The 26,730-nt window shown below is 37.7% G+C and overlaps 1 protein-coding gene across 12 annotated transcripts in view; it reads left to right on the top strand.

Moving 5' to 3' along the window:
• The window catches only part of Zmym2 (zinc finger MYM-type containing 2), an 85,858-nt gene extending 60,414 nt beyond the window's left edge, over positions 1–25,444 (top strand). For 7 of the 12 annotated variants that reach the window (XM_028858140.2, XM_028858137.2, XM_028858135.2 and 4 more), the window contains 11 exons: positions 6,708–6,837; positions 7,991–8,106; positions 9,240–9,411; positions 12,839–12,964; positions 14,165–14,259; positions 16,459–16,627; positions 17,091–17,242; positions 20,733–20,847; positions 21,414–21,665; positions 22,888–23,008; positions 24,592–25,444. In XM_028858140.2, the coding sequence (XP_028713973.1) occupies positions 6,708–6,837; positions 7,991–8,106; positions 9,240–9,411; positions 12,839–12,964; positions 14,165–14,259; positions 16,459–16,627; positions 17,091–17,242; positions 20,733–20,847; positions 21,414–21,665; positions 22,888–23,008; positions 24,592–24,784 (1,641 nt within the window). In that variant the 3' untranslated portion in view covers positions 24,785–25,444. Of the gene's footprint in view, positions 1–6,707; positions 6,838–7,990; positions 8,107–9,239; positions 9,412–12,838; positions 12,965–14,164; positions 14,260–16,458; positions 16,628–17,090; positions 17,243–20,732; positions 20,848–21,413; positions 21,666–22,887; positions 23,009–24,591 lie in introns of those variants that run through there. The other 5 variants (XM_028858143.1, XM_028858145.1, XM_028858144.1 and 2 more) reach the window with 2 other exon arrangements.
• Positions 25,445–26,730: the final 1,286 nt, after the last annotated feature.

Here is a 26,730-nt window from a genome sequence, read left to right as displayed (position 1 = left end):
AAATATGTACATAATATGCTCTGATCTTTTTTGGCTTAGTCTTTTTTTCTTTTGGTATAATGCAGCAAATCCTTAATTATCATTTTAAGATTTTTTTTTTTTCCCCCCGAGACAGGGTTTCTTTGTGTAGCTTTGTGCCTTTCCTGGAACTCACTTGGTAGACCAGGCTGGCCTCAAACTCACAGAGATCTGCCTGCCTCTGCCTCCAGAGTGCTGGGATTAAAGGCATGCGCCACCACTGCCCGGCGTCATTTTAAGAATTTTATAAGTTGATAGTGGCCATTTACATGTAATGATTACTAGAGAGCACAAGTAATTTTTTGCCATACCTTGAACAGTGAGGCATTGACTGCCTTCAAGTTGCCTCTGGAGTTCCTAGCAGTCTTGTTCAAATAAAGCTCTGTGCTTCAAGGAGTTGTTCTTTGGCATCATAAAAAGCCTCTGGACTAGCCGTAATCGTGGTCAAGATGAAGATGATGATGATAATGATGATAATGATGATTTGTAGTTACTAGTTTCTAGCTCGAACAAAGATCACAAAGCAGGTTTTCAGAACCGTGTGATCTCTAGGCTCCAACTCAGAAATTGTCCATTAGAATATCATTACGTAGTTTTAATATAAAAGCAGTGATGATAATAACCAAGTGACATACACTCTTTATATCCTTGGTTTAGGATGCCATAATGACTATTAAGGCCTGTGTCTTACAAATCTATTTTCTTTGCATTTTGAGCTTTTAGCCCTGTATCCATAGTCCATAGCCAAAGATGAGCGTAGCTGGTTTTGTTTTTTGAGTTTTTTTTGTTTTGTTTTGTTTTTTGTTTTTGGAGACAGAATCATACTCTGCGGTGCTGGCTGGCTTAGGACTTGACATGTAGACCAGGCTGGCCTCAAACTTACAGAGATCTGCCATTCTTAGCCTTCTGATTGCTGAGATTAAAAGCATATGCCACCACACCTGGTCCTTAGCTGGATTATTTTAAGCAAGTATTTCACTGTCTTTTAGTTTCTTACTTATAAAATAAAATTAAATATGATACCCTTCTCAAGTTTGTTTTGTTTTGAGGTGAGATGTCATTATGTAGCCCTTGGCTGGCCTGGAACTTGCTCTCATCTTCCTGCTTTAACCTCTTAAGTCCGTCCGTCGCCGCCGCGCGCGTGCGCCCCCCCCCCAAAAAAAAAAAAACAAAAAAAAAATCAGGGTTTCTTTGTGTAGCTTTTGGAGCCTGTCCTGGAACTCACTTTGTAGACCAGGCTGGCATTGAACTCACAGAGATCCACCTGCCTCTGCCTCCCAAGTACTGAGATTAAAGGCGTGCGTTACCACCGCCTAGCACCTCTTGAGATTTTAAGTGTGTGCCTCACCTGGCTTTTCACATACTGGGTATGAAACACATGGTAGTTTTTTAGTTCCAATGTTATATAGACAGTGTATATAGTAGTTAGAACACAAGCTTTGACATAAGATGAAAATGTTTGCCATCTAACTGCAGAACTCTTAACTGTTTAATCCCTTGCCAGATTATGTAACTAAATCCTTACTGTTCTCATTTGTGAAACAGTAATAAAAAAACCCAACTCCTGTTGTGTGGAGGATGAAAAATTTGTTGCTTTATGTAGATTTTAGCATAGAATATGTTTTTAGTATAGAGTATGTTCCCAACAGGATGACTAATGGTTTTGTAAAAATTTTTTTAACACTTATTATTTTTTTAGATTTTCATACTGGGAGTACTGTAGTCTTCGTAATTTTTATTAGTTTGAGTCCTTTAGTATCAGCATAAATAGTTATAGATCATACCTGTTGATTAGCGGACAAACATTCTAAAAAGTTGGGAGTTGTAGGCTTTCATTATGGCATAGTTAATTGACATGGTATCATGTTTACAGAATAGGGAGAGGTATAGCATGAAGTAATCATAGGATATTTGTGATTTTGGATTTCTCTGTTGTAAGTTGGAAGGGTTTCCTTGATAGGGTTACTATTGCTGAAATACCATGATGAAATACCACATGACCAAAAGCAACTTTAGGAGGAAAGAGTTTATTTCATTCACAGTTCATCCTCAAAATCAGTGAGCATAGGAACTCAAACAAAACAGGGCAGGAGCCTGGAGGCAGAAGCTGCTGCAGAGCCCATTGCGGGGTATTGCTTGCTGGCTTGCTCCTCATGGTTTGTTCAGCCTACCTTTTTTTTTTTTCTTTTCTTTTTTTTTCAAGACAGGATTTCTCTGTGTAGCATTGGCTGTTCTGGAACTCACTCTGGAGACCAGGCTGGCTTTGAACTCATAGAGATCTGCCTGCCTCTGCCTCCCAAGTGCTGAGATTAAAGGTGTGTGCTACCACTTGGCTCAGCCTGCTTTCTTATAGAACCCAGGACCGCCAGCCTTGGGGTGGTTCGACCTACAGTGGACTGGGCCCTTCCACATCAATCACTGTTTAAGAAAATGCTCTTCAGGCTTGCTCATAGCCTGATCTTATGGAGACGTTTTCTTAGTTGAGGTTCCCTCCTTCAGATGACTGTAGCCTGTGTCAGGTTGACATAAAACTAGCTGGCATAGAGGGCTATCACGGTACTTCCCAAACCTAACATAGTGCCTAGCATATGGTAGATACTCCTGCCAAGTGTTTTCTTCACTATGTAGTTGAAGAGGTTGAAGTATAAATTGATTTGCCTTTACGAACAGATTAGACCCAAGTTCCCTTCTTGTTCTAGAGTCTGTATTTCTGATTAGTTTGTAGCCTGAAATCCACTGAATCTGGAATAAGCTTCTCCTAGTGCCACCCTTCATGACCATATAGATTATGTGTATCAAGTGAGCCAGTCACTTTTATAAATTTTTTTTTTTTTAAATACATACCTTTCCAGAGGTTGTGTCACTTCAAGTTTGGAAGTGGCCTCATGTACTGCCTGACAGTTTTTTTCTTCTTTGTCTAGTAGGAATGTTGATTTATTAATTAAAAAGAAAATTGACCGAAGCGTTTGGGAAAGAGCTCATTGGAAGGGCTGCTTTGCTAGCACATGCGAAGCCTTGGGTTTGGATCCTAGCACACTTTTCTTCCAGAAGTTTTTCTCACAGAAAGTTGTCCCTCTCCCTCTCTCCCCCCCAGGGTTTCTCTATAGCTTTGGAGCCTGTCCTGGACAAGCTCTGTAGACCAGGCTGGCCTTGAACTCACAGAGATCCACCTGCCTCTGCCTCCCGAGTGCTGGGATTACAGGCTCACACAAAGTTTTTACATCATTGCCAGTCTTCATTATTATGTTTTTGTAAATTTACCTACTTCCCCAAACTTAACTAAACCTACTTATCTGGCATCTTTAACATATAGAGTGATTCAGGTCACCTGAGGTACATATTTCTTGTAAATGTAAACAGTACTATGATTTTTACTGTTTCCATGTTCATTCTGGAAATTGGAAATGTCTGTTCTTTTTTTTTTTTTGGCGCATTATACTCTTTATTTTTTGCATTTTTATTGTTGAGTTTGCTGCTTATAAGAACCCACAGGTGTGGTGCTAAAGTGTTACCTCTTGTCCTGTATTAGTTAAGCCATTCAGGTTAAGTTTGAGTATGGTTGGTGTGAATTTAAAATTAGCAAGTCAGTTGTGGATGGTGATAGATGTCTGTGAGTTTGAGGCCAGCCTGATGTACAGCCAGAACTACAGAGGGAAACCCTGTTTCAAAAGTAAACAAATACTAACAACTAGAGAAAGAAAGGAAGAGTTTCCTTGTCAGTTCAGGAGGCCGCTCCAAGAACTGACATAACAAAGAAAGCAACATGTGGATTTGTGAGATTATGACCTATTTACAAAGGTGTAATGCCGAGCATTGTTGTGAAGCTTTTTGCTTATAGCATGACAATCAGATTTAGTGGAACGTTAAACTTCAGCTAGTGCTAGTTGCTTGCACATTTGATATGTTGAAAAAGTTGAACTTGAAGGAAGTTATGTAGATCAGGACAATGAGGAATCTGGAAAGTGTTTTACAGGAAAATATATGAAGTTTTTAGAGCTGATAGGAGTGTCTGGTATTCTCAAGGGCATTGACAAACTTACTAATAATTTTCAGTACCTAGTTTTAAATCATTCAGTTTGTGCAGCCTTGAAATTTTATCAGTGCCTAAAACAACTTAACAAACTCCCAGTGTCAGTGCTCATTATCTGAGCACTTAGGAAAAAAAAAAAGAGAACTGTATGTCATTCTATTAGAGATGAGATGAAAAAGCATGGGATATCTAAAATATTCTGGACATACATCATACCAAAAAGGAGAGAACTTGGCCTTCAGAGTTGTTGAAGAATTAATCCATCTATTAGGCCAGAATCCTCATGTCCTACTCATTTCTGGAAACATCATGAATGTGTTTCACTTCTCTTGTAGACAGTCAGTCTAACTAAGTTGAAAATTAAGGCTTGATGTGGCTGGGGCTTGATCAAAACCTTAAGACCTAAGTGGTCTACAGAGGCTAGCCCGGAAAACTTCATGAGACTTCATGATTTAAATATTAGAAGTGCACTTGACTAACATGTGCCAGGATATAATTTTTTTTTAAACTATTGTTAACAGACTACAAACTTTCAAGGCATACTGCATGAGGAAGATGCAAGGCTTAGAGTCAACAAAGAAACCACCGCAATGGACAACTGGCCATTATTATTACATTAACACAGCATAGGAGAACATCAAACAAGTTACTGTTAGCTAATTGATAGGAAAGTGTTGGTTTAGAGCAAAAGTTTTGAAGGCCTTGAATTCTTGTAATAGAAAATAGAAATGTTAAAAACATAATTTAGAGACTGAAGAGATGGCTCAGCAGTTAAAAGCACTTACTGCTTTTGCAGAAGGATCTGGGTTTGGTTCCTAGCACCCACATGGTAGCTCACAACCATCCATAACTCCAGTTTCAGGGGAGTTGATGCCCACTTCTGACCTCTTAGGCACCAGACATGCAGATGGTGCACATATGTGCATACAGGCAAACATGAAATAAAGATACATAATTTTTAAAATGTACATAGTTTATGTTGTACAGTGAATGAGTAGGAAAGGCTTTGGTGCTGTGAGAGGAGATGGCACAGATAGAACAGATATCTTGAAAAAACTGTCCATGTATGGAAAAATATGATCCTGTGCTTAAGATACAGCACCACATGTGTATGTGCTTTGTATCAAGATTGGAGGCAAGATTACTAACCAGACAAGGCTAAAACAATGTCTGGAGTTGGCTTGGGAGGTAAAATCTTTCATGTTGCCAACAAGTCACAAGACCTTAGTGCCACTAACTTCCCTTGGTTTTCAAGAATTTCATGAAGGTTGAAAGATTAAATCAATCATTATACCATCATAGATTCTGATGTTTTACGAGAGTAAAACTTAATGTATTATGATTAAACTTCAAATGCTGAATCTTTTTAGTGTATTTTCAGGACTTTTCATAATATGTAGTGCATAATTGTTTCTATAGTTTTGTGCTTACTGTGATTACTATGTAGCATGTATGTGCCATTACTGATACATGCATGTACTATATGATTTGTGTGTGCTATACAATGTGTGATTATTTTATGTGTACTGTGTGTGTGTGTGTGTGTGTGTGTGTGTGAGAGAGAGAGAGAGAGAGAGAGAGAGAGAGAGAGAGAGAGAGAGAGAGAGAGAGAGAGGGGTAGAGATCTGGTCTTAGTGCAGTGAGATCATTACACAAAAAACACAAAAATTCTGTAACTGAAAGTTTACTGCCAGTAAATGTTCTAAAACAAATGGAGCAGTTGATGAAAATGTAACTAGAGGCTCACAGGAACCCAATTCCCTAGGTTCTTTGCAGCCATGTTCCATATGGGTTACTTCTTTGTTCAAGGAAACTGTATGTGAAGAAAGTAGCTACCTTAATCGTTGAGGATTGACTGAACTTGTATTCTATATTTAGTTATTTCACCTATCAGTATTAGAGTATGTCAATACAGTACAGGAAGCTGTAATGTTAGCCATAATAGCTGTAAGAATTCTTTTCATAAAATAGATATAAATGAGCCAATTCTTTAACAGTTGAGTTCACTGATACTTAAGAGGTCATTGTTTTCATATTTTTTCTTAAAACACTCCTATTCATAGACTGAAGAATGAATTCCTGCGGCTTGCCAGTGTTTAGAGTAGATTCACGTTAACCCTCACAGATTAAGACTGATAAACTACTAGTAGTAACATTTAGTTATACTTCCCCATTTTTTGTGGAAGTAAGTCCCCTTAGGACTTGGAAAACAGACAATGAGCTGGGCTTTATGGCGCATGCCTTTAATTTCTGCACTCCGGAGGCAAAGACAGGTAGATCTCTTGTGAGTTGGAGGCCAGCTTGGTCTGCATACCGAGTTCCAGGCCAGCCAGAGCTACATAGTAAGACCCTGCCTCAAGAAAGAAAAGAAAGAGGGGCTGGAGAGATGGCTCAGAGGTTAAGAGCACCAGCTGCTGTTTCAGAGGCCCTGAGTTCAATTCCCAGCAACCACATGGTGGCTCACAACCATCTAGGATGAGATCTGGTGCCCTCTTCTGGCATGCAGGCATACATTCTGGAACACTGCATATATAATAAATAAATAGATTAAAAAAAAAAGGAAGAAAAGAAAGAGGAAAAGACGAAAGAAAACAGACAGTTGGCACTAGGAAGTTATAAAAATTACAAAAATAAAATGTTTCTCTTTGCTTCTCTGTAGGGCTCAGCACCACCCCCTTCTCCTACACCAAACAAAGAGATGAAGAACAAAGCAATTCTTTGCAAACCTTTAACAATGACAAAAGCAACTTACTGTAAGCCTCACATGCAGACCAAATCTTGTCAGACAGGTAACTTAGGATCCTTTGAATTGTACCTCCTGCTTAGATGTTACTGAATTAAAATGCATGCTTTTCTAGAGTAAAGGCTACAGAATAGATACCTTATCCTTTTGATTTCCACCTGTGATTTTTTTTAAATTGCCTTGGGAATAAAGCATATTGTTTCAACTACTTATGATCTGTTAATAGCTGATTAAAGGCCTAGAGTATAACGTTAAAAACCACACAATTCTATAAAACTTTTCTTGAACTGATAACCTACAATTGCATAGTTCCTGTTGAGAGAACTCTTTCTTTGTGATTATAACAAAGATAGTTCTTTTTCCTCCTGGTCATAAGGATATTAAATAATTTAGGTGCTTATTTAACATCTGTAGCATTAACTGTTTTTGTTCTTTGTTTCCTTTTGATATTTTGGGAATTCTGTCTTGCTGTATACAGGTTTGCCTTGAATACAATCCTTCTGAGCGCTGGGATTACAGGAGTGGGCTACTGTGCAGCCCAGTGTTCGCTACATTTTAATTGTTTAAGTAAATAAACTGAAGGGAATTGCCAGAACAGTCTGCTGGATATAGAAGTATATTTTAAATATATATATTTTCCTTCTTCCATTTTTTAAAAAGTGTAAGTTGTGTTTGTTCTACGTTAGAACAGGTGTTGCAGAAAACAACAAAGTTTTAATAGCTCTGGCTGTCCTGGAGCTTACTTTGTAGACCAGGCTGGCCTTGAACTTGCAGAGATCCTTCCTCTGCCTCCCAAGTGCTGGGATTAAAGGCAAGAGCTACCACCACCTGGCTAGAAATTTCTTTTAAGTGAGTGCAAAGTTATTTTCCCCTGTTGTCCAGTTAAGTTTATTATGAAACCAAGCAACCAAAGAAACAAAAAACCACTGTGAAAAGTCATGCTTGGTGGTTATATGCCTTTAATTGCACTTCTGTGGAGGCAGAGACAGGAGGATCTCTATGAGTTTAAGGCTAGTTTAAGGCTACAAAGCAAGTTTATAAAAACAAAATGCCATTATCATGGTTCATACCTGTAATCCCAAGATGTAGAAGGCTGTGGCAGGAGGATTGCCATGAGTTCAAGGCTAGCTTGTACAACATTGTGAGATTATGTCTCAAAGTAAAACACATGTTCTTCTTTGCTATGTCTTGTTTTTCAGATGAGAATTGGAAGACAGAGTATGTCCCAGTGCCTATTCCTGTACCTGTTTATGTCCCTGTGCCTATGCACATGTACAGCCAGAATATTCCTGTCCCTACCACAGTTCCTGTTCCTGTGCGTGAGATTTTACCCTTGCATTCTAGTTTTTGCAAGCAGTTTGGAAACTTATTTTACTGTCTTGGTGATGCTGGAGAAGCTGTACTATTTACAGTTCCTGTGACAAAAATGACTTCATGGACAGAGGAGCTTTATTTTGGGTCATGATTTAGGAGGGAGGACATGGAGGCAAAAGCATGAGGGAGCTGCTGGCCTTACTGCATCTGCAGTCAGGAAGCAGACTGAAAGAGGTAGGGCTAGGTTATAAAACCTCAAAGCCTATCCCAAGTGACCCATTTCATTCTACCTCCTAATGGTTCCACAGCCTTCCAACACAGCACCAGCAGCTGGGGACCAAGTGTTCAAACACATGAGCATATGAAGAGCAGTTGACATGTACATCCAACAGAGGCCATCTTTTCTATTCTTCCACAGTTAGATTTTGTCAGCGTCCTGTTACTATAATAATGCTCTTTATTTGTATTTATAGTCATCCCAGAGAGTTAAGTTGAGCAGATGGGTGTACGTGCTGTAACGATACTATATTTTATATTTGAATTCATCTTCAAAGGAAATGTTTTGTTGAAACCATAAGGTTTAGAACTGAAACAGACTAGAAGTTCATTACCTACCTACCTACCTACCCACCCACCCACCCACCCATCCATCCATCCATCTATCTAATCTATCAATTAATCAGTCAATCAATCAATCAATCATGTATACAGTGTTCTGCCTGCATGTATACCTGCACTCCAGAAGAGGGCACCTCTCATTATAGATGGTTGTGAGCCACCATGTAGTTGCTGGGAATTGAGCTCAGGATCATTGGAAGAGCAGCCAGTGCTCTCAACTTTGGGGCCATCTCTCCAGCCCAACTAGAGGTTCTTAAAATGTTCACTTCGTCACAAATCACCTGTAATATGTAGAATACTGTATTTGAGCTTGGCTTATTTTTCCTAAATTTTTATTTTTTAAAGTATGTATATTCTGGGATTTCCTTGCCATAGTACACATCTTAGTTTTGATATGCATTCTTGCCAAACATTTTCTTCAATAATGTATTTGTATAGTAATAGATCATGCATTTAATTTGAGGAAATGCCTTGTATTGTTTAGTATACCTAACATTAAATGCTTTGATTAATTAGGTGCCCGTTCCTGTGTTTCTGCCTGCTCCATTGGACAGCAGTGAGAAGATTCCTGCCACAGTTGAGGACCTAAAAAGCAAAGTTTCTTCAGATCCTCTTGATACAGAATTGCTTACAATGACAGCTATGATGACTGAAGATGAGGGGAAAACAGAGTCATCAGACATCAATAGTGAGCCACACAGTTTGTCAATAAGTGGTTTGGCGGATGGCTTCTATGTATTGTCATTATTACAGTACTTAATGGCGTATCCTGTAGGAAAACTTAATATGAGGCTAGGAGAAAGAATTATAGCAGAAATATATTTTATATTAAGAGATAACACACTTTGGCCCCCAGCACTCACATGCTTATATCTGTCTATAATTCTAGTTCCAGAGGGTCTCATACCCTCTTCTGGCTTTCACAGGCATAAGACATGTAAGTGGTGCACAGATATACATGCAAAACACCTGTACACATAAAACAATAATAAATATTAAAGAGAGATACATGCTCCGCCTTGAGCCAAGTGTGCTCTGATTCTAAGCTTGATCTCTAGTGAAATGATTTGTTCCATTTTTGTTTTATCTTGAGATGGGAGTCTTGGTATGTTCCCTGGGCAACAAACTTGGGATCAAGAGGTCTTTCAGCCTCATCATCTCAAATAGATAAGATTATTTTTGCCTACCACCACACACAGACTTATGCTCTCAAAAAAATCAAACATTTTTAAAAAGATTTATTTATGAGTATGAGAGTTGTACCACTTTTATGCCTGGTTTACCTGTGGAGGTCAGAAGATAGCATTGTATCCTCTGGAACTAGAGTTACAAATGATTGTGAGTCACCATCTAGGGCCTGGGAACTGAACCCAGGTTCTATGCAAGAGCAGCCATTTGCTTCTGATCGTTGAGCCACTCACTCCCTGAGTTTTAGTAGTTATAGGATTTGATTTGAACTTCAACTCAGTTATTTTTCCTAGTCACTTATAGGTTTCTGAAATTTTATTTTGTGATAATTTCCAGTATTACTTTATTTCTTACGTTAATCAAATATAATTTGCTCTATCTAAATCAGAATTTATCCCACTTTCTGTTAGGTGATTGTTTGCTACATAATAGCATGATTTAATATGAGTCGTTTGTGGGTGGTTCTGTTCCTTGGAATATTTATTCCTACCCCTAGCCTTCTGGTGATACTCAGAAGCTCTTTTTAGGTGCTGAACTGCCTTGTTGTCTTTACACTAGAAGACAATTGTAGTAATGATTTTGCAGTGCTGTTAGGGAATTGTAAAGTTAAGCAGGACTGTGGGGGTCCAGCCCCTCGATAGTCCCCTCCCAGGGCCCATGATGAATCTACAATCAGCTGATAATTTGATGTTTGAGGATAAGAAATTAATCTTTGTACATAAAACTCCTTGGTCTATACATATTATTATTATTATTATTACTATTCTGTGTCAGTTCTCTCTCTACACAGCTTCTATTCTGCTCTCATGCCTAGCTCCTTTCTTGCCTGATTTCTCTCTACTCTCTGCTGTCCCCTCTAAGTTCTATCTTAATTCCTTCATCTAGTTCTGCCCCAATTTAGGTTCTCATCCATCTAGTTCCTTCCCATCTCAGCTCTCCTCCCAACTCCTCCTTTCTCATCTTGTTCTCCCTCAACTTGTTCTTCCCCATCTGGCTCTTCCTCATCTTCCATCTTGTTCCTCTGGTCCTCTCTTTTAGCCTTCAATCTAGTTCTTCCCATCTAGTTCATTCCTCTTCGGTTCTTACCCATCTAGTTCTTCTCTTCTCTTGTCTCTTCTCTGTCTCGTCTTCAAGTTCTCTCTTCAAAAATCCTCCTCTCTCTCCTTCTACCTCTCAGTTCTCTGTATTCTAGGTTCTCTCTAAGTCTCTCAGGAATCCAGTTATAAACCCAAGCAATAACAATCCTCTGGCAGAGCAAGGTCACCAGGCTTGAATTCTTATGGGGTCATAAAAGTAGGTAAGAATTGTCCTCCAGCAGTGACTGTCAGGCTTTTTTTTTTAACAACCCAAAAGGGGAGTGATAAAGGAGGAGGTCAGTAGAGAGCTAATGATTAGTTAGTATATCGAAAGGATCTCTGTGCTCAGTCTACATTCCTAGAAGTGGTTAGGTAAGAAGTTAGAGGTCTGTTAGTAAGTAAGGTTGTGTAAGAAAGGAGGGTCTCACCCTAAATTGCACAAGAAATAAAGCTATCCGCCTGACCTAGGAGACAGGTATTGTTTCATTTGGCCTTTGTTTGATAGGCATTTTAGATAAATACACTGTTAGGAGTTTGTTGTCCCCCCCACCCCCACCCCCAGGGTTTCTCTGTGTAGCTTTGCACCTTTCCTGGAACTCACTTGGTAGACCAGGCTGGCCTTGAGCTCACAGAGATTAGGAACCAGCTAATATTAATACACACACACACACACACACACACACACACACACACACACACACCAAAAAAAAAAAGCTAAGATATTACCAAGACTTGTTAAGCCATGGCTTGACCTTTGGAGAAGCCCTTGACTTTTCCAAGTAGTAGATTTTGTGATAGTAACTGAATTCTATTACATTTTCTTGCGACTTGCAGCATAAAATTTAGTGGATTGTAACTAGTGGCATGGTCTTTGTTCTTAATTAAAACAAAATATAGATACTCAATTGCTGTGCTTAGGACATGAGGCAGAAGGAGGGTGAGTTCTAGGTGTGCCCAGTACAAAACATAGCAAGACTGTAGAAAAAGAATGGAGAACAATATCATAAATCCTTCATAGAAAAGTTGTATTGTTTTATGAAACCTTTGTTTTCTATTTGTATGCATTTGTCTTATTTTTCTGTCTGGAGACCTGCCATCATTCTGCAGCATATATTAGATAGAATGCATTTGTAAATATACAACAAAAGAAGATGTTAAGTAGCTGATCCAAACAGATATGTTAATTATAAACAAGCGTATACTGAGTATGTAGAAGCTTGGTCAAAATTCAAAAAGTTCGTTTGAAATTTTTAGTTACTTACCTTCATAAATTTATTTCTCACAAAGAATTGCTTTTAAGAATATTTACCTGTGGAAATGCCTCATGCAGTTTATGCCTGCTACATAAGTATGAGAACCTGAATTCAGAGCCTCAGTAACCATTTAAAAGGTCAGGCTCAGCGGCTTGTGCCTATAACCCTAGTGAATGGAGACGGTAGAGTAAGGAGGAGAGGTGGACCCAGTAAACAACAACAAAAAACCATCCACCTCTGTTTCCACATGCATGCTCATCTATGTGGAAGTACATATGGCATGCTAGCAAGGACATAGGTGTCTCTGTCTCTCTGTCTCTGTCTCTCTCTGTCACACACACACACATACACACACACAAACACACAGAAAACTACTCTAACATAGGAATTGTTTTAGTGTTATAACATTTATTTACTAATTTTTGAAAAGGGACAGCCAGAATGTATAAGATTAAAAGTTTCCAATTATAGTTATGACTTTCATAGTAGCTTTCATATTAAGATTGGTATGTACTTTTTCCTTTGGCAGATTAAGTATCCAGATACTGTTGAGTTTTTTGAAAGTTTTATATCTAATGAAATTACTGTTTCTTTACAGGTGTAATTATTGAGACTGACATAATTGGCTCAGATCTCACAAAGAACTCTGACCCAGATATACAATCCAATATGCCTGATGTACCATATGAGCCAGATTTGGATATTGAAATAGATTTCCCCAGAGGTACGTAAATACTACTTTATCATTGTTAAATCAAATTGTAGAGTTGTACTTAAAATAGTTTGATCATCAGTGTTAATGTCATTACCCATTGTCTCCATATTTCTCTCTTTTTTCTGTGTTTTTTTTTTTTGTGGTGGGTATGTGCTTTTCCACTTAGCTATATCCTTCATTCTCTGCTTTTCCTTTCCCAACTAAAAATTATTCCAGGAACTTTAGACACTAGAGAAGAATACAATACTTGTTTCTTTTTAATTCAAAGGTACTGTTGGGGTAGAGGTGATCAAGATAAGAGTTTGCTCTATATTCTAGGCTAGCCTCCAACTCACCTCAGTCCTTGTCTCAGCCTCTCTAATGCTGGGATTGTAGGCATGTCAGCATGTCTTCTAGCTTGGTAGCATTTTTCTTAATGTTTTTGAAAGTTAAGTTCACATTTGAATGAAAAAAAAATGTATTCAGTTGTTTTTTTAAGACAACCCTCCATTGCTTCTTGGCTGTTAAGCTAAAAACAAGTGTGAAATGTATCCTGTCTGGACATCTTGGCATACTTCTACAGTCCAGCAATTGAACAGTGGAGGCAGAATTAGAGTAAAAGGGCTGCCCCTGCTATGTATCGGGTTCTGAGGTCAGCCTGATCTAATGAGGACTTGTTTCAAAATAAAGAACAGGAGTGTTTCAAAAGCCTCATGTGATAGTGCATACCTGTAGTCCTGCTACTGAGGCAGGAGGATTACAAATTGGAGACTCCATAAAGTGAATTCTAGACCTTAAACAGAGAGAGATGAATGTGTTTCTTTTTCTTCATTTTCCCCCTAATTTATGAGTTCCTGTTGAGTGATGTGTAAAGCATTCTATGACAAAGACTTAGATTAAACTGAATTGGCACTTTGGGTCTTCTAAGTTTTTAGTTGTTTGCTTTTTCTAGTATCATATAGTTCTATGAAATTTCTCTATTGATACTTGTTACGTATGTTTTTTAGTAGTATGAACAGAGTTTATTAAAACTCAGACTATGTTAAGTATGATGTCTTCTACTCCCTAGCCTACCTCAAACTTATCCCATGTCTGAGTGACCCTAGCCTACCTCAAACTTATTCCTATGTCTGAGTGTTCATTCATGCCATGTGACTGTTTCTTTATATGCTGTGTTTATGTAGCATAAGCCAGTACTGTTCTATTAAAAAAAAAATTCTAACTTATTAGCTGCGGAGGAGCTTGATATGGAAAATGAGTTTTTATTACCACCTGTTTTTGGAGAAGAATATGAGGAGCAGCCCAGACCTCGATCTAAAAAAAAGGTACAGAATTTGTTAATATTTTTATGTCTTGTAGTCACTTCGTCTTTATAGCAGCATCTCAGATAGAGAAAGATGCATTGGTGGTTTCTTATGATATAGGAAGAGAGATGTTAAAATGTATCTTAATACAAGGTCAAAATAGAAAATAGTTGACTTAAAAAAGGAATTCAACTCTGACAATAATAGAGTATTTTCTGAGTGAGCATGGTGGTACATAATTGTAATCACTGGTGAGGCTGAGGCAAGAAGATTGTCTCAAAAAGGAAAGGAGAAGGGGGAAGTGTTGATGATTTTTCAAGGGATTAATTTTTTTCATTATTTTTGATGAGGTTTATCAATATAAAAGAGGTATAATTTATTCTTAAGCATGCCAATACAGAAAGAAAAGACATGTTGGGAACTGGGGATGTAGCCCAGTGGTAGAATGCTTACCTGCCATACAGGAAGCCCTGGGTTTGATCACCAAAACTACATAAACAGTGTGATGGTACATGCCTGTAATTCTAGTAGGAGATGAGAAGCTAGAGGATCAGAGGTTCCAGGCTAGCTTGGGATAAATGTCACACAGTTTCACACATCACAAAACAAAAATACCAAAATAACACAACAATAAAACAAGAAAGAAATAAGATAATGTACTAGACAATTTGATCATTCAGATGTACAGAATCTAAATATGTTTAATATTCTTTCCACAACTTTCTGTTTTTGACTTCCAACATAAGGCAAGATCAAAAGACATTGTAAGAAAATGGCTTTCCCAGATTTGTCTAGAAAGAAAGAAAGAACTGAAAAAAGGAGGGAGTATCCACAGTAGGCCAAAAGTGAGCTCTTATTTGACACCATACACAGCCATTGACTCAAGTGGGTCATAGTATTTAATGTTAGAACTAAAAGTATAAACTGTTAGGCCTAAGTCTTCATGACCTTGTGGGCATAGTGAGTTTGAGACCACATGGGCTAGATAAGGATACTGTTTCTCCAAACAAACAACCTCACCACCCAACATTAAATGGAAGGGACTTGGGCTTTGACTCAATGGCAGATGCTTGCGTAGCATGTGCATACTCCTGGGTTTGATCTCTGCACTAATAAGAAGAAAGGAAACACAGTGAAAACCAAGGAAAGAGGTGTGTTTTTTTTTGGTTTTTTGTTTTTTTTTTTTGCTTTTCAAGACAGCATTTCTCTTTGTAGTCCTCGCTGTCCTGGAACTTATTTTGTAGACCAGGCTGGTCTTTAACTCAGAAATCTGCTTGCCTCTACCTCCTAAGTGCTTAAATTAAGAGTAAATTTCTTTTTTTTGGAGGGGGTTTTTCAAGACAGGGTTTCTCTGTGTAGCTTTGCGCCTTTCCTGGAACTCACTCTATAGCCTAGACTGGCCTCCAACTCACAGAGATCCGCCTGCCTCTGCCTCCCAAGTGCTGGGACTAAAGGCGTGCGCCACCACCGCCCGGCAAGAATAAATTTCTTATATGTTGAAGTTACTAAAAAGTTCTTCAGTCTCGGGGGCTGGAGAGATGGCTCAGAGGTTAAGAGCACTGACTGCTCTTCCAGAGGTCCTGAGTTCAATTCCCAGCAACCACATGGTAGCTCACAACCATCTGTAATGAGATCTGGTGCCCTCTTCTAGCCTGCAAGTCTACATGTAGACAGAACACAGTATACATAATAAATAAAAACTCTAAAAAAAAAAAATTAAAAAAAAAAAGGTCTTCAGTCTCAAGTTAATTTTTAGAATCAGCTTCCTTCTATTATTTTTTTTTTTTTTTAAGATTTATTTATTTATTGTTTATACAGTGTTCTGCCTGCCAGAAGAAGGCGCCAGATCTCATTACAAATGGTTGTGAGTCACCATGTGGTTGCTGGGAATTGAACCCAGGACCTCTGGAAGAACAGCCAGTGCTCTTAACTGCTGAGTAATCTCTCCAGCCCTATTATTATTAGTATTATTACTACTACTACTATATTACTGTTTGTCTTTTTCATTAATTCTGATTTTATTATACAAAATAATTTGTATAGAAACATTTATGTAGTTAGATTTCAAGCAGCAGTATGGATAACTTTCATGAGTTCTCAGAATGTCAGCCAATTCTAACACAAATACAGTTCTCTCTGCCTTTCTTTAAAGACAGCTTGTATAGAATTCATGGAATAATGTAGACTTGAAGTATTTACAGTGCTTTTTTTTATTGCCAGGGTACCAAAAGAAAAGCTGTATCAGGATACCAGTCTCATGATGATAGTTCTGACAATTCAGAATGCAGCTTTCCTTTCAAGTATACATACGGTGTAAATGCATGGAAACATTGGGTTAAAACTAGGCAGCTTGATGAAGATCTTCTGGTATTAGATGAGCTAAAATCTCGTAAGTGTTTTGATTTTGTTATCCTAAGTTTTGTTTAAAAATAGCTTTCTGTAATTAGTCACTTTTAATTTTTTTCTTTAAGATTTACTATCTTAATTTTTCCCCCCAAGGATTTATTATTTAATGTGCATGAGTGTTTTGCCTGCATGCCTGGTGTCCACCAAGGCCAGAGAAGGTATTGGATTCACTGGAACTGAAGTTGTGAGCTGCCATGTGGGTGCTGGGAATCAATCTGAATCCTGTGGAAGAGCAGTCATTGCTCTTAATTGCTTACTCTCCAACCTCAGGATTTAATTTTATTTATGTCTGTATGTGTATGTCTGTGAATGTATTCCATGTGTGTATGAGTGCCCGTGTAAGCCAAAAGAGGGCATCAGAGTTAAAGCTGGAGTTAAAGGCAGTTATGAGCTGCCTAATATGGGTGCAGAGACTTAACAGTTACTTATTTCATTTTATTTTTTAGCTAAATCAGTAAAGTTAAAAGAAGATCTACTCTCTCATACCACAGCTGAGCTCAACTATGGGCTAGCTCATTTTGTCAATGAGATCCGACGACCAAATGGAGAGAATTATGCCCCCGACAGCATCTATTACCTCTGCCTTGGTATACAGGAGGTAAGCTTTTGAATATAATATTAATAAGAAAAGCTATGGTAGAGTTTGTAGATATAAATGTGTGTATAAAAATTTAAGGGTTGTTTTTGGGAACTTTAAAAAAGTTTTTATTCAACTTAGTGTGTATGCGTGTATGCACATGTATATATGGGTGCCCACAGATGCCTTGGAGCTGGTGTTTACAACTTGTGAACTGCCTGATGGCGGTGCTAGTATCTGAACTCTGATCTTCATGATTGAGCAGTGCTCTTGGGTGAGCTATTTCTTCAGTTTCAGGTTTCTGGAATTTCTATTGGCTTACCAAGAAAGGTAAAATTTAATCTCTTTGGAAATGCCTAGGGTATATAAAAGATTTTCCTAGATATTTTATGCTTTTCTGTAACATAGTACATATGTTCCTTACACCTTCAGGTTCTCTAGAACTGTGTATCAAAACAAAAACAAATGACTTAACTCAAGTGCAACCTCGGTCCCCCCCCTCCTTTTTTTTAAACAAAACAAAACAGGGTCTCATGGTGTAGCTCTGGCTGACGTGGGACTCACAGAAACCCACCTGCCTCTGCCTCCTACCTGCTAGAATTAGCAAATGCACCACCATCCCTAGCCTCATGCATCTTTTGTGAGGAGTCTTAACAATTAGTTGTGTATTTGGGGATGACACCACTTCTTAGTAGTTGAAAGTAAATGAATTCATAGACTGTTAGCTACAGAATTCCCTTTAAGTTGCTGATGTTTCTATATATAAGTACAGGGTATAAGTATATTACCTGGACCATGCTAGCAATGCTAAGTAACTGTACATGCCCTTTGTTTCAAGAGACATTATGTTTGACCATGCAGATGAAAAGATTTGCGTGTAAAACAACATGGGTTCAGTGGGAAAGGAGAGAAAGTTTTAGACTTTTCTTGTTATTTTAATCCAGTTCTATATTTTTGTTTTTTAGTCTATATGAAATTTTATTTAAAAAGCACCTTCCTAAACATATCCTAGTTTTTTTGGTTGCTTGATTGCTTAGTTTTGAGGGTTTGTTGTTGTTTTAATAATATTTTCATTCTTTGAGAATTTTATAGTATATTCTGATAGATTTCTCTCTCTTCCAACTCCCTAGATAGTAGTAACTTGACATCATCCCAGAATTTCTTCTAGGATTTTACCTTTGAGTATTTTATAGGTAGGAATGTAGTAAGATTTTGTTTTAAAGCTTTGCACTATGTTTATAAATTTAACAAAGAGTAGAACAGTGGCCTGTGTAGTTAATTTAAGTTCTATACAAATAAGTAGTTTTCAGTAATTACTAAATTACATACAACCAATTTTCTTTTATTTATGAAGCTTTAAGACTGCATTATTTATATACTATAAAAATATTCAGCTGGGCTATGGTGGCACATGCCTTTAATCCTAGCACTCAGGAGGCAGAGACAGGCGGATCTCTGAGTTCAAGGCCAGCCTGGTCTACAGAGTGAGTTCCAGGACAGGCTCCAAAGCTACACAGAGAAACCCTGTCTTGACAAAACCAAAACAAACAAACAAACAAAATGTATGTATAGTATTTATGAAGTTTTGCTAATCTTTTATTTTAATTTTTCTGTTTACTGGACTTTGGCATGGTTTGAGAATTGACATACTTCTGTTGATAAATTACATTCATTAACTACTAGTAGTTGATTTTCTATGTACCCGTGCTAAATGTTGGATGCACCTACCATTATTTTTGCCTTGTTCTGATGAGGAGAGATGTGTTACATAGTAGCTTGCCCAAGTTGTGTAGCTCATAAGTTTGAATCTGGGTTGAGTATAGTAGCACAGTACTTGGGGGAGACTAAGGCAGGTATGCTCATGAGTGTGAGGTCGGCCTGGGATACATAGCAAGACCCTGTTTCAAAAAATAAGAAACAAAACAAAACAAAACCCCCAAAATGGAAAACAAAAATCAAAAAAAAAAAACCACAACAACAAAAGAAAAAAAAATCAAGTAGAATTGATTAGTTTGACTTAGGAAATCAATATAAACGAGGCATAGTAGATCGTACATGCTAGCATATGTGAGGCAGGAGGGTTATGAGTTTGAGGCCAGCATGGGCTATGAGGGAGAATAGTAAGGGAGGACACTATGATATGGTTTGCACGAGGATTTAAGATATTTAAATGGTGCTCTACTCAAGGAGTATTGGTAGCACAGTTCTGGGACCCATTAATTCTACCTAAGTGTCTCAGTAAGGTCTAACAGTGGCCGAGGAGCTGGCCCTGTGGGTAAAGTGCTGTCAGTACCAGCATGAGGACCTGAGTTTGGATCCCAGCACCCGCGTAAAAGCCAGGTGTGGTGGGGTTTGCTTGTCATCCTAATGCTAGGGAGGGGCAACAGGAGGCCCCGAGGGCTTTCTGGCCAGGAAGTCTGCCTGAACCAGAGAGCTCCGTGTTCAGTGAGAGACTCTTGTCTCGAAAACGTGGAGAAGTAATTAAGGAAGACACTCAGTGTTTACCTCTGGCCTCCACATGCGTGTGCTCACACAAGCATGTGTTACACAAGTGTATACACAGCATGAGAGACTTTTTAAATTGAATTGTTTGAAATACAGGTAGAAATTTTCTAGACAGGATGAGAGGAGAATGGCATCCCTAGAAAACCAGAGTCAGGCAGTTTCCCAGGAACCATTTTTAACATGGCTGGATATCAGGTGTGAAGTGTAAGTGATGGTGAAGTCATACCATAAAGGGCTTGGGTTCTTCTATAAATTGTTTAGTTTTCAGATAAGAAGATTGTTTTTGTTTTGATTTCTGCTATACTGGAAATAATGTCCAGGCCCTTGAGCAACAAGGCAGGTGATCCTCCCTTGTGGTGTAACCCTGATTAGGCTCTCAGCATTTCCAAAAGCGCAACCATGTACACAGGTATGCACACTTTTTTGGCAGAGAACACAGGCAGCAGCTCCTCAGTGTTTTCCTTCAACCATTAATTATTCTTTAAAATGTCTATTTTTCTCCATGTATAATATAAACTAGAGTCATTCTGTATTTTGTCTGACAGACTAATGAGTGTGGGTGTGATTGTGTTTGTGTGTGTGGGTGTGTGTGAGATGGGGGGGAGAGGGAGAGGTGGGGGAAGCATGTGCGTGCCACACTGCACAGCTGGCAGTCAGAGAACAACATTGTAGTGTGGGTTCTGAGAACCTTAATAGGTTATCAGGCTTTTGCATGGCAAATGCATTACCTGCTTAAGCCATTTCTATGGCCCCATATTGATGATTCTTATCTAGTTTTTACTTTGAGGATTTGTGTTATACTTTCCAGCTTTTCATGTTTTAAGCAATAGTTATTTTGTAGTTTATGCTTTTTCAGTTTTTACACACATACCCAAGGCCAATAATTTCTTGTGTTTTATTAGAATCCTTGCTTTTCTTAAACATAAAACTTTTTCTTAAGAAATGAAAAGTGTAATACATTCACTGTTTATAATTAGCTGGTTTTCCTTCAATAATTTTTTTGTAGTACTTATGTGGTAGTAATCGAAAGGACAACATATTTATTGATCCAGGATACCAGATGTTTGAGCAAGAATTGAATAAAATACTCCGAAGTTGGCAACCAAGCATTCTTCCAGATGGTAATGCTGTTTTAAATATGTGTTGATAGTTGATAATGGAATTATTACTTTTACAGAAAGTATGTCAAATATAATTAGGAAGTAATCCAAATTATGATGTATGAACTTGTGCTCATGAGCTCATTTGCAAATAAACATAATCAGTAACTAATGTTTGTGAAGAACTTCGTAAAGCCTGTGACCTACTTTATTTGGAGTGCAAAGCTAGATATTTATGTCTTAAGACATACAATATATAGATTCTGATATGAAGAAAATGTATTTGATTATGAGAATCACATGTTTTCAAGACTTACACAGATTTTAATTATTTTCTGATGTGTTTGTCCTACTGAAGGACAGGAGCAAGCATCCCGTACCTTACTCTGTGGATGGTGGTTCCACAGACTGTTTTCCCACCCTTGTATTGTTAAAAGAGCTAATATGTAATTCTGAGGTTCATTCACATTGACCCAGTGTGAATAGTAGATGGGCATAGGGCTGTTTTAAATTCACTTCTATTTGTAGATGGCTAAATTAAAGCTGTTGTAGTTATAATTCTTTTACAACATTTCTCTCTATTTAAGGTTCCATATTCTCTCGAGTTGAAGAAGACTATCTCTGGAGGATAAAGCAGCTGGGATCACACTCTCCAGTGGCTCTTTTGAACACCTTGTTCTACTTTAACACTAAGTATTTTGGCCTGAAAACAGTGGAGCAACACTTAAGACTTTCCTTTGGCACCGTGTTTAGGCATTGGAAAAAAAATCCTTTAACGATGGAAAATAAAGCATGTCTTCGGTATCAGGTGTCTTCCTTATGTGGAACAGATAATGAAGGTAGTGTAACTTCTTTTAAAATCAAATTTATCTTTATTTTCTGTGTGTGAATGTGTTTTGCCTGCATGAATGTATGTGTGCACCACATATGTGCAGTGCTCCAGGGTGCCATAAGATGGTGTCAGATACCCTGGAACTGGAGGTGTGAATGGTTGTGAGCCACCATGCAGGTTCTGGGAACTGAACCCAGGTCTTCTGCAAGAGCAAATCAGTGCTCTTAACCTGTGAGCCAACTGGCCCTGATAATGTAGCCTTTTTATTTGAGATTATCTGTGGTGGGAATATTCAAACTTTTTCTCATTAAAATCTACCTCATTAAGCCCTATTCATTAAGAGCCTAAAGACAGTTGTTTTCATAAAACAAAATGTGCCTTTCCTTTTTTTTTTTTTTTTTGGAGACACAGTCTCACTTATGTATCCTTGGCTAGTCTGGAACTCCCTGTGTAGACTAGGATGGCCTCAAACTCCTAGATATCCACCTGTCTCTACCTTCAAACTGTATCTTCTTAAAATGTCTTATTTCTTTTGTTGTATTTTTTCTTTTAATTTTTTTTTTTTTTTTTTTGAGATCAGATTTCTAATTCAGACTGGCCTTAAATCATGTAACAAAGAATGACCTTGGAACTGTGGTCCTTTGTTGACGATAGACATGAACCATTACACCTGTTTTTATGCTGAGCTGGGGTTCATACTTGGGCATCTGACATACTAGGCAAGCATTCTACCAACTGAGCTATATTCTCAGTCTCTCAGTTCCTTTGTTGGAAAATTATACATTAAATTATACATTTCTACCACATAGAAAACTCTGAAGGGAACCTAATCCTATGTTGCTATGGATAAATAGTAATGTCTTTACTGAGAATTGGTTTTAGTGGGCTATGCATGTCTGACTACCTGAATTGGAATTCCTGGAGCCCACATAAAAAGCCAGATACAGTATGGTGCATCTGTAATCTCAGCACTCAATTGGGAGAGGAGAGGCAGAAACAGGAGAATCACCAGAAAGTTCATAGGCCAGCTAGCCTATGTAGATATAGAGAGGCCCTGCCTCAGATAGGTGGAAGATAAGAACTGACTTTTAGAAGTCCTCTGACCTTCACATACATGCTGTGGCTCACTGTGCCCATATTCATACACATACCATACATACACATATATACAAGAAAGAAAAAAAGATTGGTTTTAGGAGGCTTACTTTTGTTATTGTTGCTTTTTAAAGATAAAATTGCTACTGGAAAACGAAAACATGAAGATGATGAGCCAGTATTTGAACAAATTGAAAACACAGCCAACCCTTCTAGATGTCCTGTGAAAATGTTTGAATGCTACTTGTCTAAAAGGTGAACATTAATGATATTTTACTTTTATAGTGTAGTACAGGTGAATTGAACTTGTGACCTTATGCATCTTAGATAAGTGCTCTATCACTGAGCTGCATCCTCAGCCTGATACTTGACTTTTTAAGATGTTTGTATAAGTTGGTTGAATTTAACATTAATTACGAAGTGATGGCAAGCTGGACACTGGTGGTGCATGCCTTTAATCCCAGCACTCAGGAGGCAGAGGCAGAAAGCTCTCTGAGTTCAAGGCCAGCCTGGTCTACAGAGAGTTCCAGGACAGCGAGGGCTACACATTGAATCCCAGCCTTGAAAAACCAATATGTATTATACACACATACAAAATGCATGAAGGAAGTGATAGTATTTTATCAATTTTTAAGATTTCTCTCTTGGAATTTTATATTCCAAAGTTATATTCAACCATTTGGAAATACCTAGCACACATGCTTTAGGATCGTTCATGTTAAGAAACCACTCTTTGCTAAAAATATCACTCCTGCTGTCATCTTTTATATTAGAGATTAGCGGTTCTGTTGATGGCCGAGCAGGGACATAAACTTTCTGTGTAGAGATAACTATTTTAGGTTTTGGGGTATTTAATCCCTGTTTTATCTACTTGATTGTCCTACTACAACTAGACAGAGGCCATATACTATATAATAATAAGTTCACAGCACATGGCTTTATACAAACAGGTTGCTGGCCATTGTTTGTCAGCTCCTAGTGCAAAGGTAGGCGTGTTTAAATGTAGGTACAATAGGTAGAGATGAAAATAAAATCCCTAGATGTGAATGAAAACAGTTTTTTAAAGACATTCTTTGGAAGGTCCCCCAGTTGCATGACTGCCGCATTCCCCTGTCTGGAACTAACAGGCTCTGGGAACTGTTTAAGTGTTGAGGCGCTGTCATACGCTTTCATTTTGAGTGTTTTAAATAAGCACTCTGACTTTCATAAAGTGCAGAGTTGGGTTGTATGTTGTAAACAACTTCTCAAGTCATAGTGCGGTTTCCGGGGTGGCTTTGAAGAACTTGTAAACATGTGAACTTCACCTCTAGCACGCCTATGTTTCTAACTGTGGTATAAAGGTAGTTTTTTAAGCTCTATTCTGGAGCATCAGTTTAGTTTCATGGATTTCCAGTGTTGGTAACTACTTACCAGATGGGAATTCCTTTCTCAGTATTGTCTTTTTGGTATTTTTTTTTTCTGTTGTATAATGCTGTAATGCTTTTTATATGTTGCATATTTTCATCATTTTAAGTCATATTTTTCGAATTTCCTTTTTCCTGAAATGGACATGCACTGTTAAATTAATGCATTTAAGATTATAATTGGCACCATTATAATGACTAAAATAATATTGTATATATTAATGGAGTCTTGGATTCTATGAAAATAGGATTTAAATTATAGTAGGGAACTAATCCTTTTATCACAAAAGCTTAGCGAACAGTTTACTGATAAAACATAACTGCAGTTTTATGAGCACAGCTGTTGCTGGGGGCTGAGTTGTTCTTGAAAGAAATAAAGTCAATTGGAATTTTGTTGTGTTTTATGAAATTGACCTTTTCTCTTTTCCTCCAAAGTCCACAGAATCTTAATCAGAGAATGGATGTTTTTTATTTGCAACCAGAATGTTCTAGTTCTACAGATAGCCCTGTGTGGTACACATCTACTTCCCTGGACCGGAACACCCTGGAAAATATGCTTGTACGGGTTCTTCTAGTAAAAGATATTTATGATAAAGACAATTATGAACTGGATGAAGACACAGACTAAAAAAGGACCGTTTCAGAAGCAATGGGATAACACAGCATTAGATAGTCATGCTGCTAGATCTTTACAGGAAAACATTTCAAGTTTACTCCTTCTGTTTTGAGTTTTGTAGCATTGTACCCACACTGGGTATCACCATGTAAATAATCTGTGAGTGAAAGTTGCCATTATTCTATGTAGTGGTTTTAGGATACTTAACAAATACATCAAATTCTTTTTTATTATTATTTATTTGATTAGGTATGTTTGTAACTTTTTACATTACAAAATATGAAGAGAATGTGCCATGTATAAGTTTTTCTTGTTGCACTGCTCTACTGTTGCAAAGCTCCCTCCAAAGGGCGTGCTTTTACTGCGTTCTTGACCAGATGGTTGTGTATGGGTAGCACTACTCAAGTTTAGAACTTGCAGTGTCTTTCAAAATTTTTAAAATAAACTGTAAACTTAATAGGCTGGGTTTTTTGTTTTGTTTGGGTTTTTCTGTTTGTTTGTTTGTTTTATGTTTTAGTTACTGAAGCCTTACCAGGTTGTGTAGAGAGATACCATCTTCTGTACCAAAAATAGACAAGAGAATGCTGTCGATACTGGTGTTCTGTAATGTGAACCTATGCTGGTGAAAACGACTTTATGTTCCCTTTATTAAAACTTAGTGTCCTTTTCTCACTTGTGACTTTCTGCATCACCCCATCAATAAAAAAGTATGTATATATATATACATATATATATGTAGGTAGAGAGAGAGTGTGTGTAACTTGAAAGCAAGATTAAGACATTTCTCTTTGTAAAATGTCTAGTGACAGTGTAAAACTGTTTTCTTTTTCTCTGCCAGCCTTCAGTATATGACACCCTCCACCCCCAAGTGGACAGACCATGCTGCATTACAACTTGCATAGCACTCTCAAGTTTTACCACTCTTAGGAGAATTCTTGTGCCTGCTTCCAAAAGTGACTGATGCTTATGCGGGGCAGAATTATTTTTAGAAATTCCACTCCTGACATTGTCATTTTAGAAAGTCAAGCTACTTGAAAGGAGATAGTGTCCCACTTTCTCAAAAAGATTACCAGTGGAGAATGCTGATTAATCCAGATGATTGAAGGAAGAAAACTTGTGGATAAAGTCAGTCTCAGAGGAAATCATACTTGATGCTAGATTGTTTGGCTTTGAAATTTTAATTACTTCTTATAGAAGATTACATTTAAAATATCTTTGTGCTTCTATATAGCAGTCTATCTGTTCACAGCTTTTAGATTAAGGAAACTTACTTCATATTATACTTTCTGAAGACTGAGTAAAGTAGTAGCTGAAAATCATTATTTGGGCTGACTTTGTATAGCATGTGTGATGTTAATTTCTTATTCTTAATCCTGAAATCACCATGGTGATACTAGTTTTTAAAATAGTTCTGAGAGAAATTGGCCTGTTTTCCATAGCGAATAGACAGTATCTACATAGCCCTTGTACATTTCTCTCTCCCTTAGGATAAACTTTAGCACACTAAAGAAATTTTATCATCACGATTTTGAAGATTTCACATGTATAGCCACTGCTCATTTAAGCAATAACTATCTCAGAAAATTTTCTTTTGGCATGAAAATTTGCAGTGTACTAACTTTTTGTAAGTTTGATTAACTTGAGTCCCTTGGTTTTATATTTGAATCATCAGCCTGACAGTAGCAAATCCAGTACAAGTTACTTTACTAAGATTTATCCTAATTCACCCGTTGAATGAAGCTGAGAACACTTAAAACATAATGCAAATGTTTCTTGGCTTTTCAGCTCTCCTTCTGAAATACTTTTACTAGAAACACATATTGTGACTAAAGGCTGGTTAATCCTAACCGTCTTTTATTCCTCAGAGTGGTGCTATAGCCCATCAAAAAGCAATAAACTTATCCACAAATATCACATGTATATTTTACCAAATACCATAAATTTCTGCCGTGGTACTA

Source organism: Peromyscus leucopus, chromosome 9 (genome assembly GCF_004664715.2).
Source record: "Peromyscus leucopus breed LL Stock chromosome 9, UCI_PerLeu_2.1, whole genome shotgun sequence".
Classification (NCBI taxonomy): Eukaryota; Metazoa; Chordata; class Mammalia; order Rodentia; family Cricetidae; genus Peromyscus; species Peromyscus leucopus.
The sequence above is the reverse complement of the archived record's forward strand: the minus strand, read 5'-3'. Positions and strand labels throughout refer to the sequence as shown.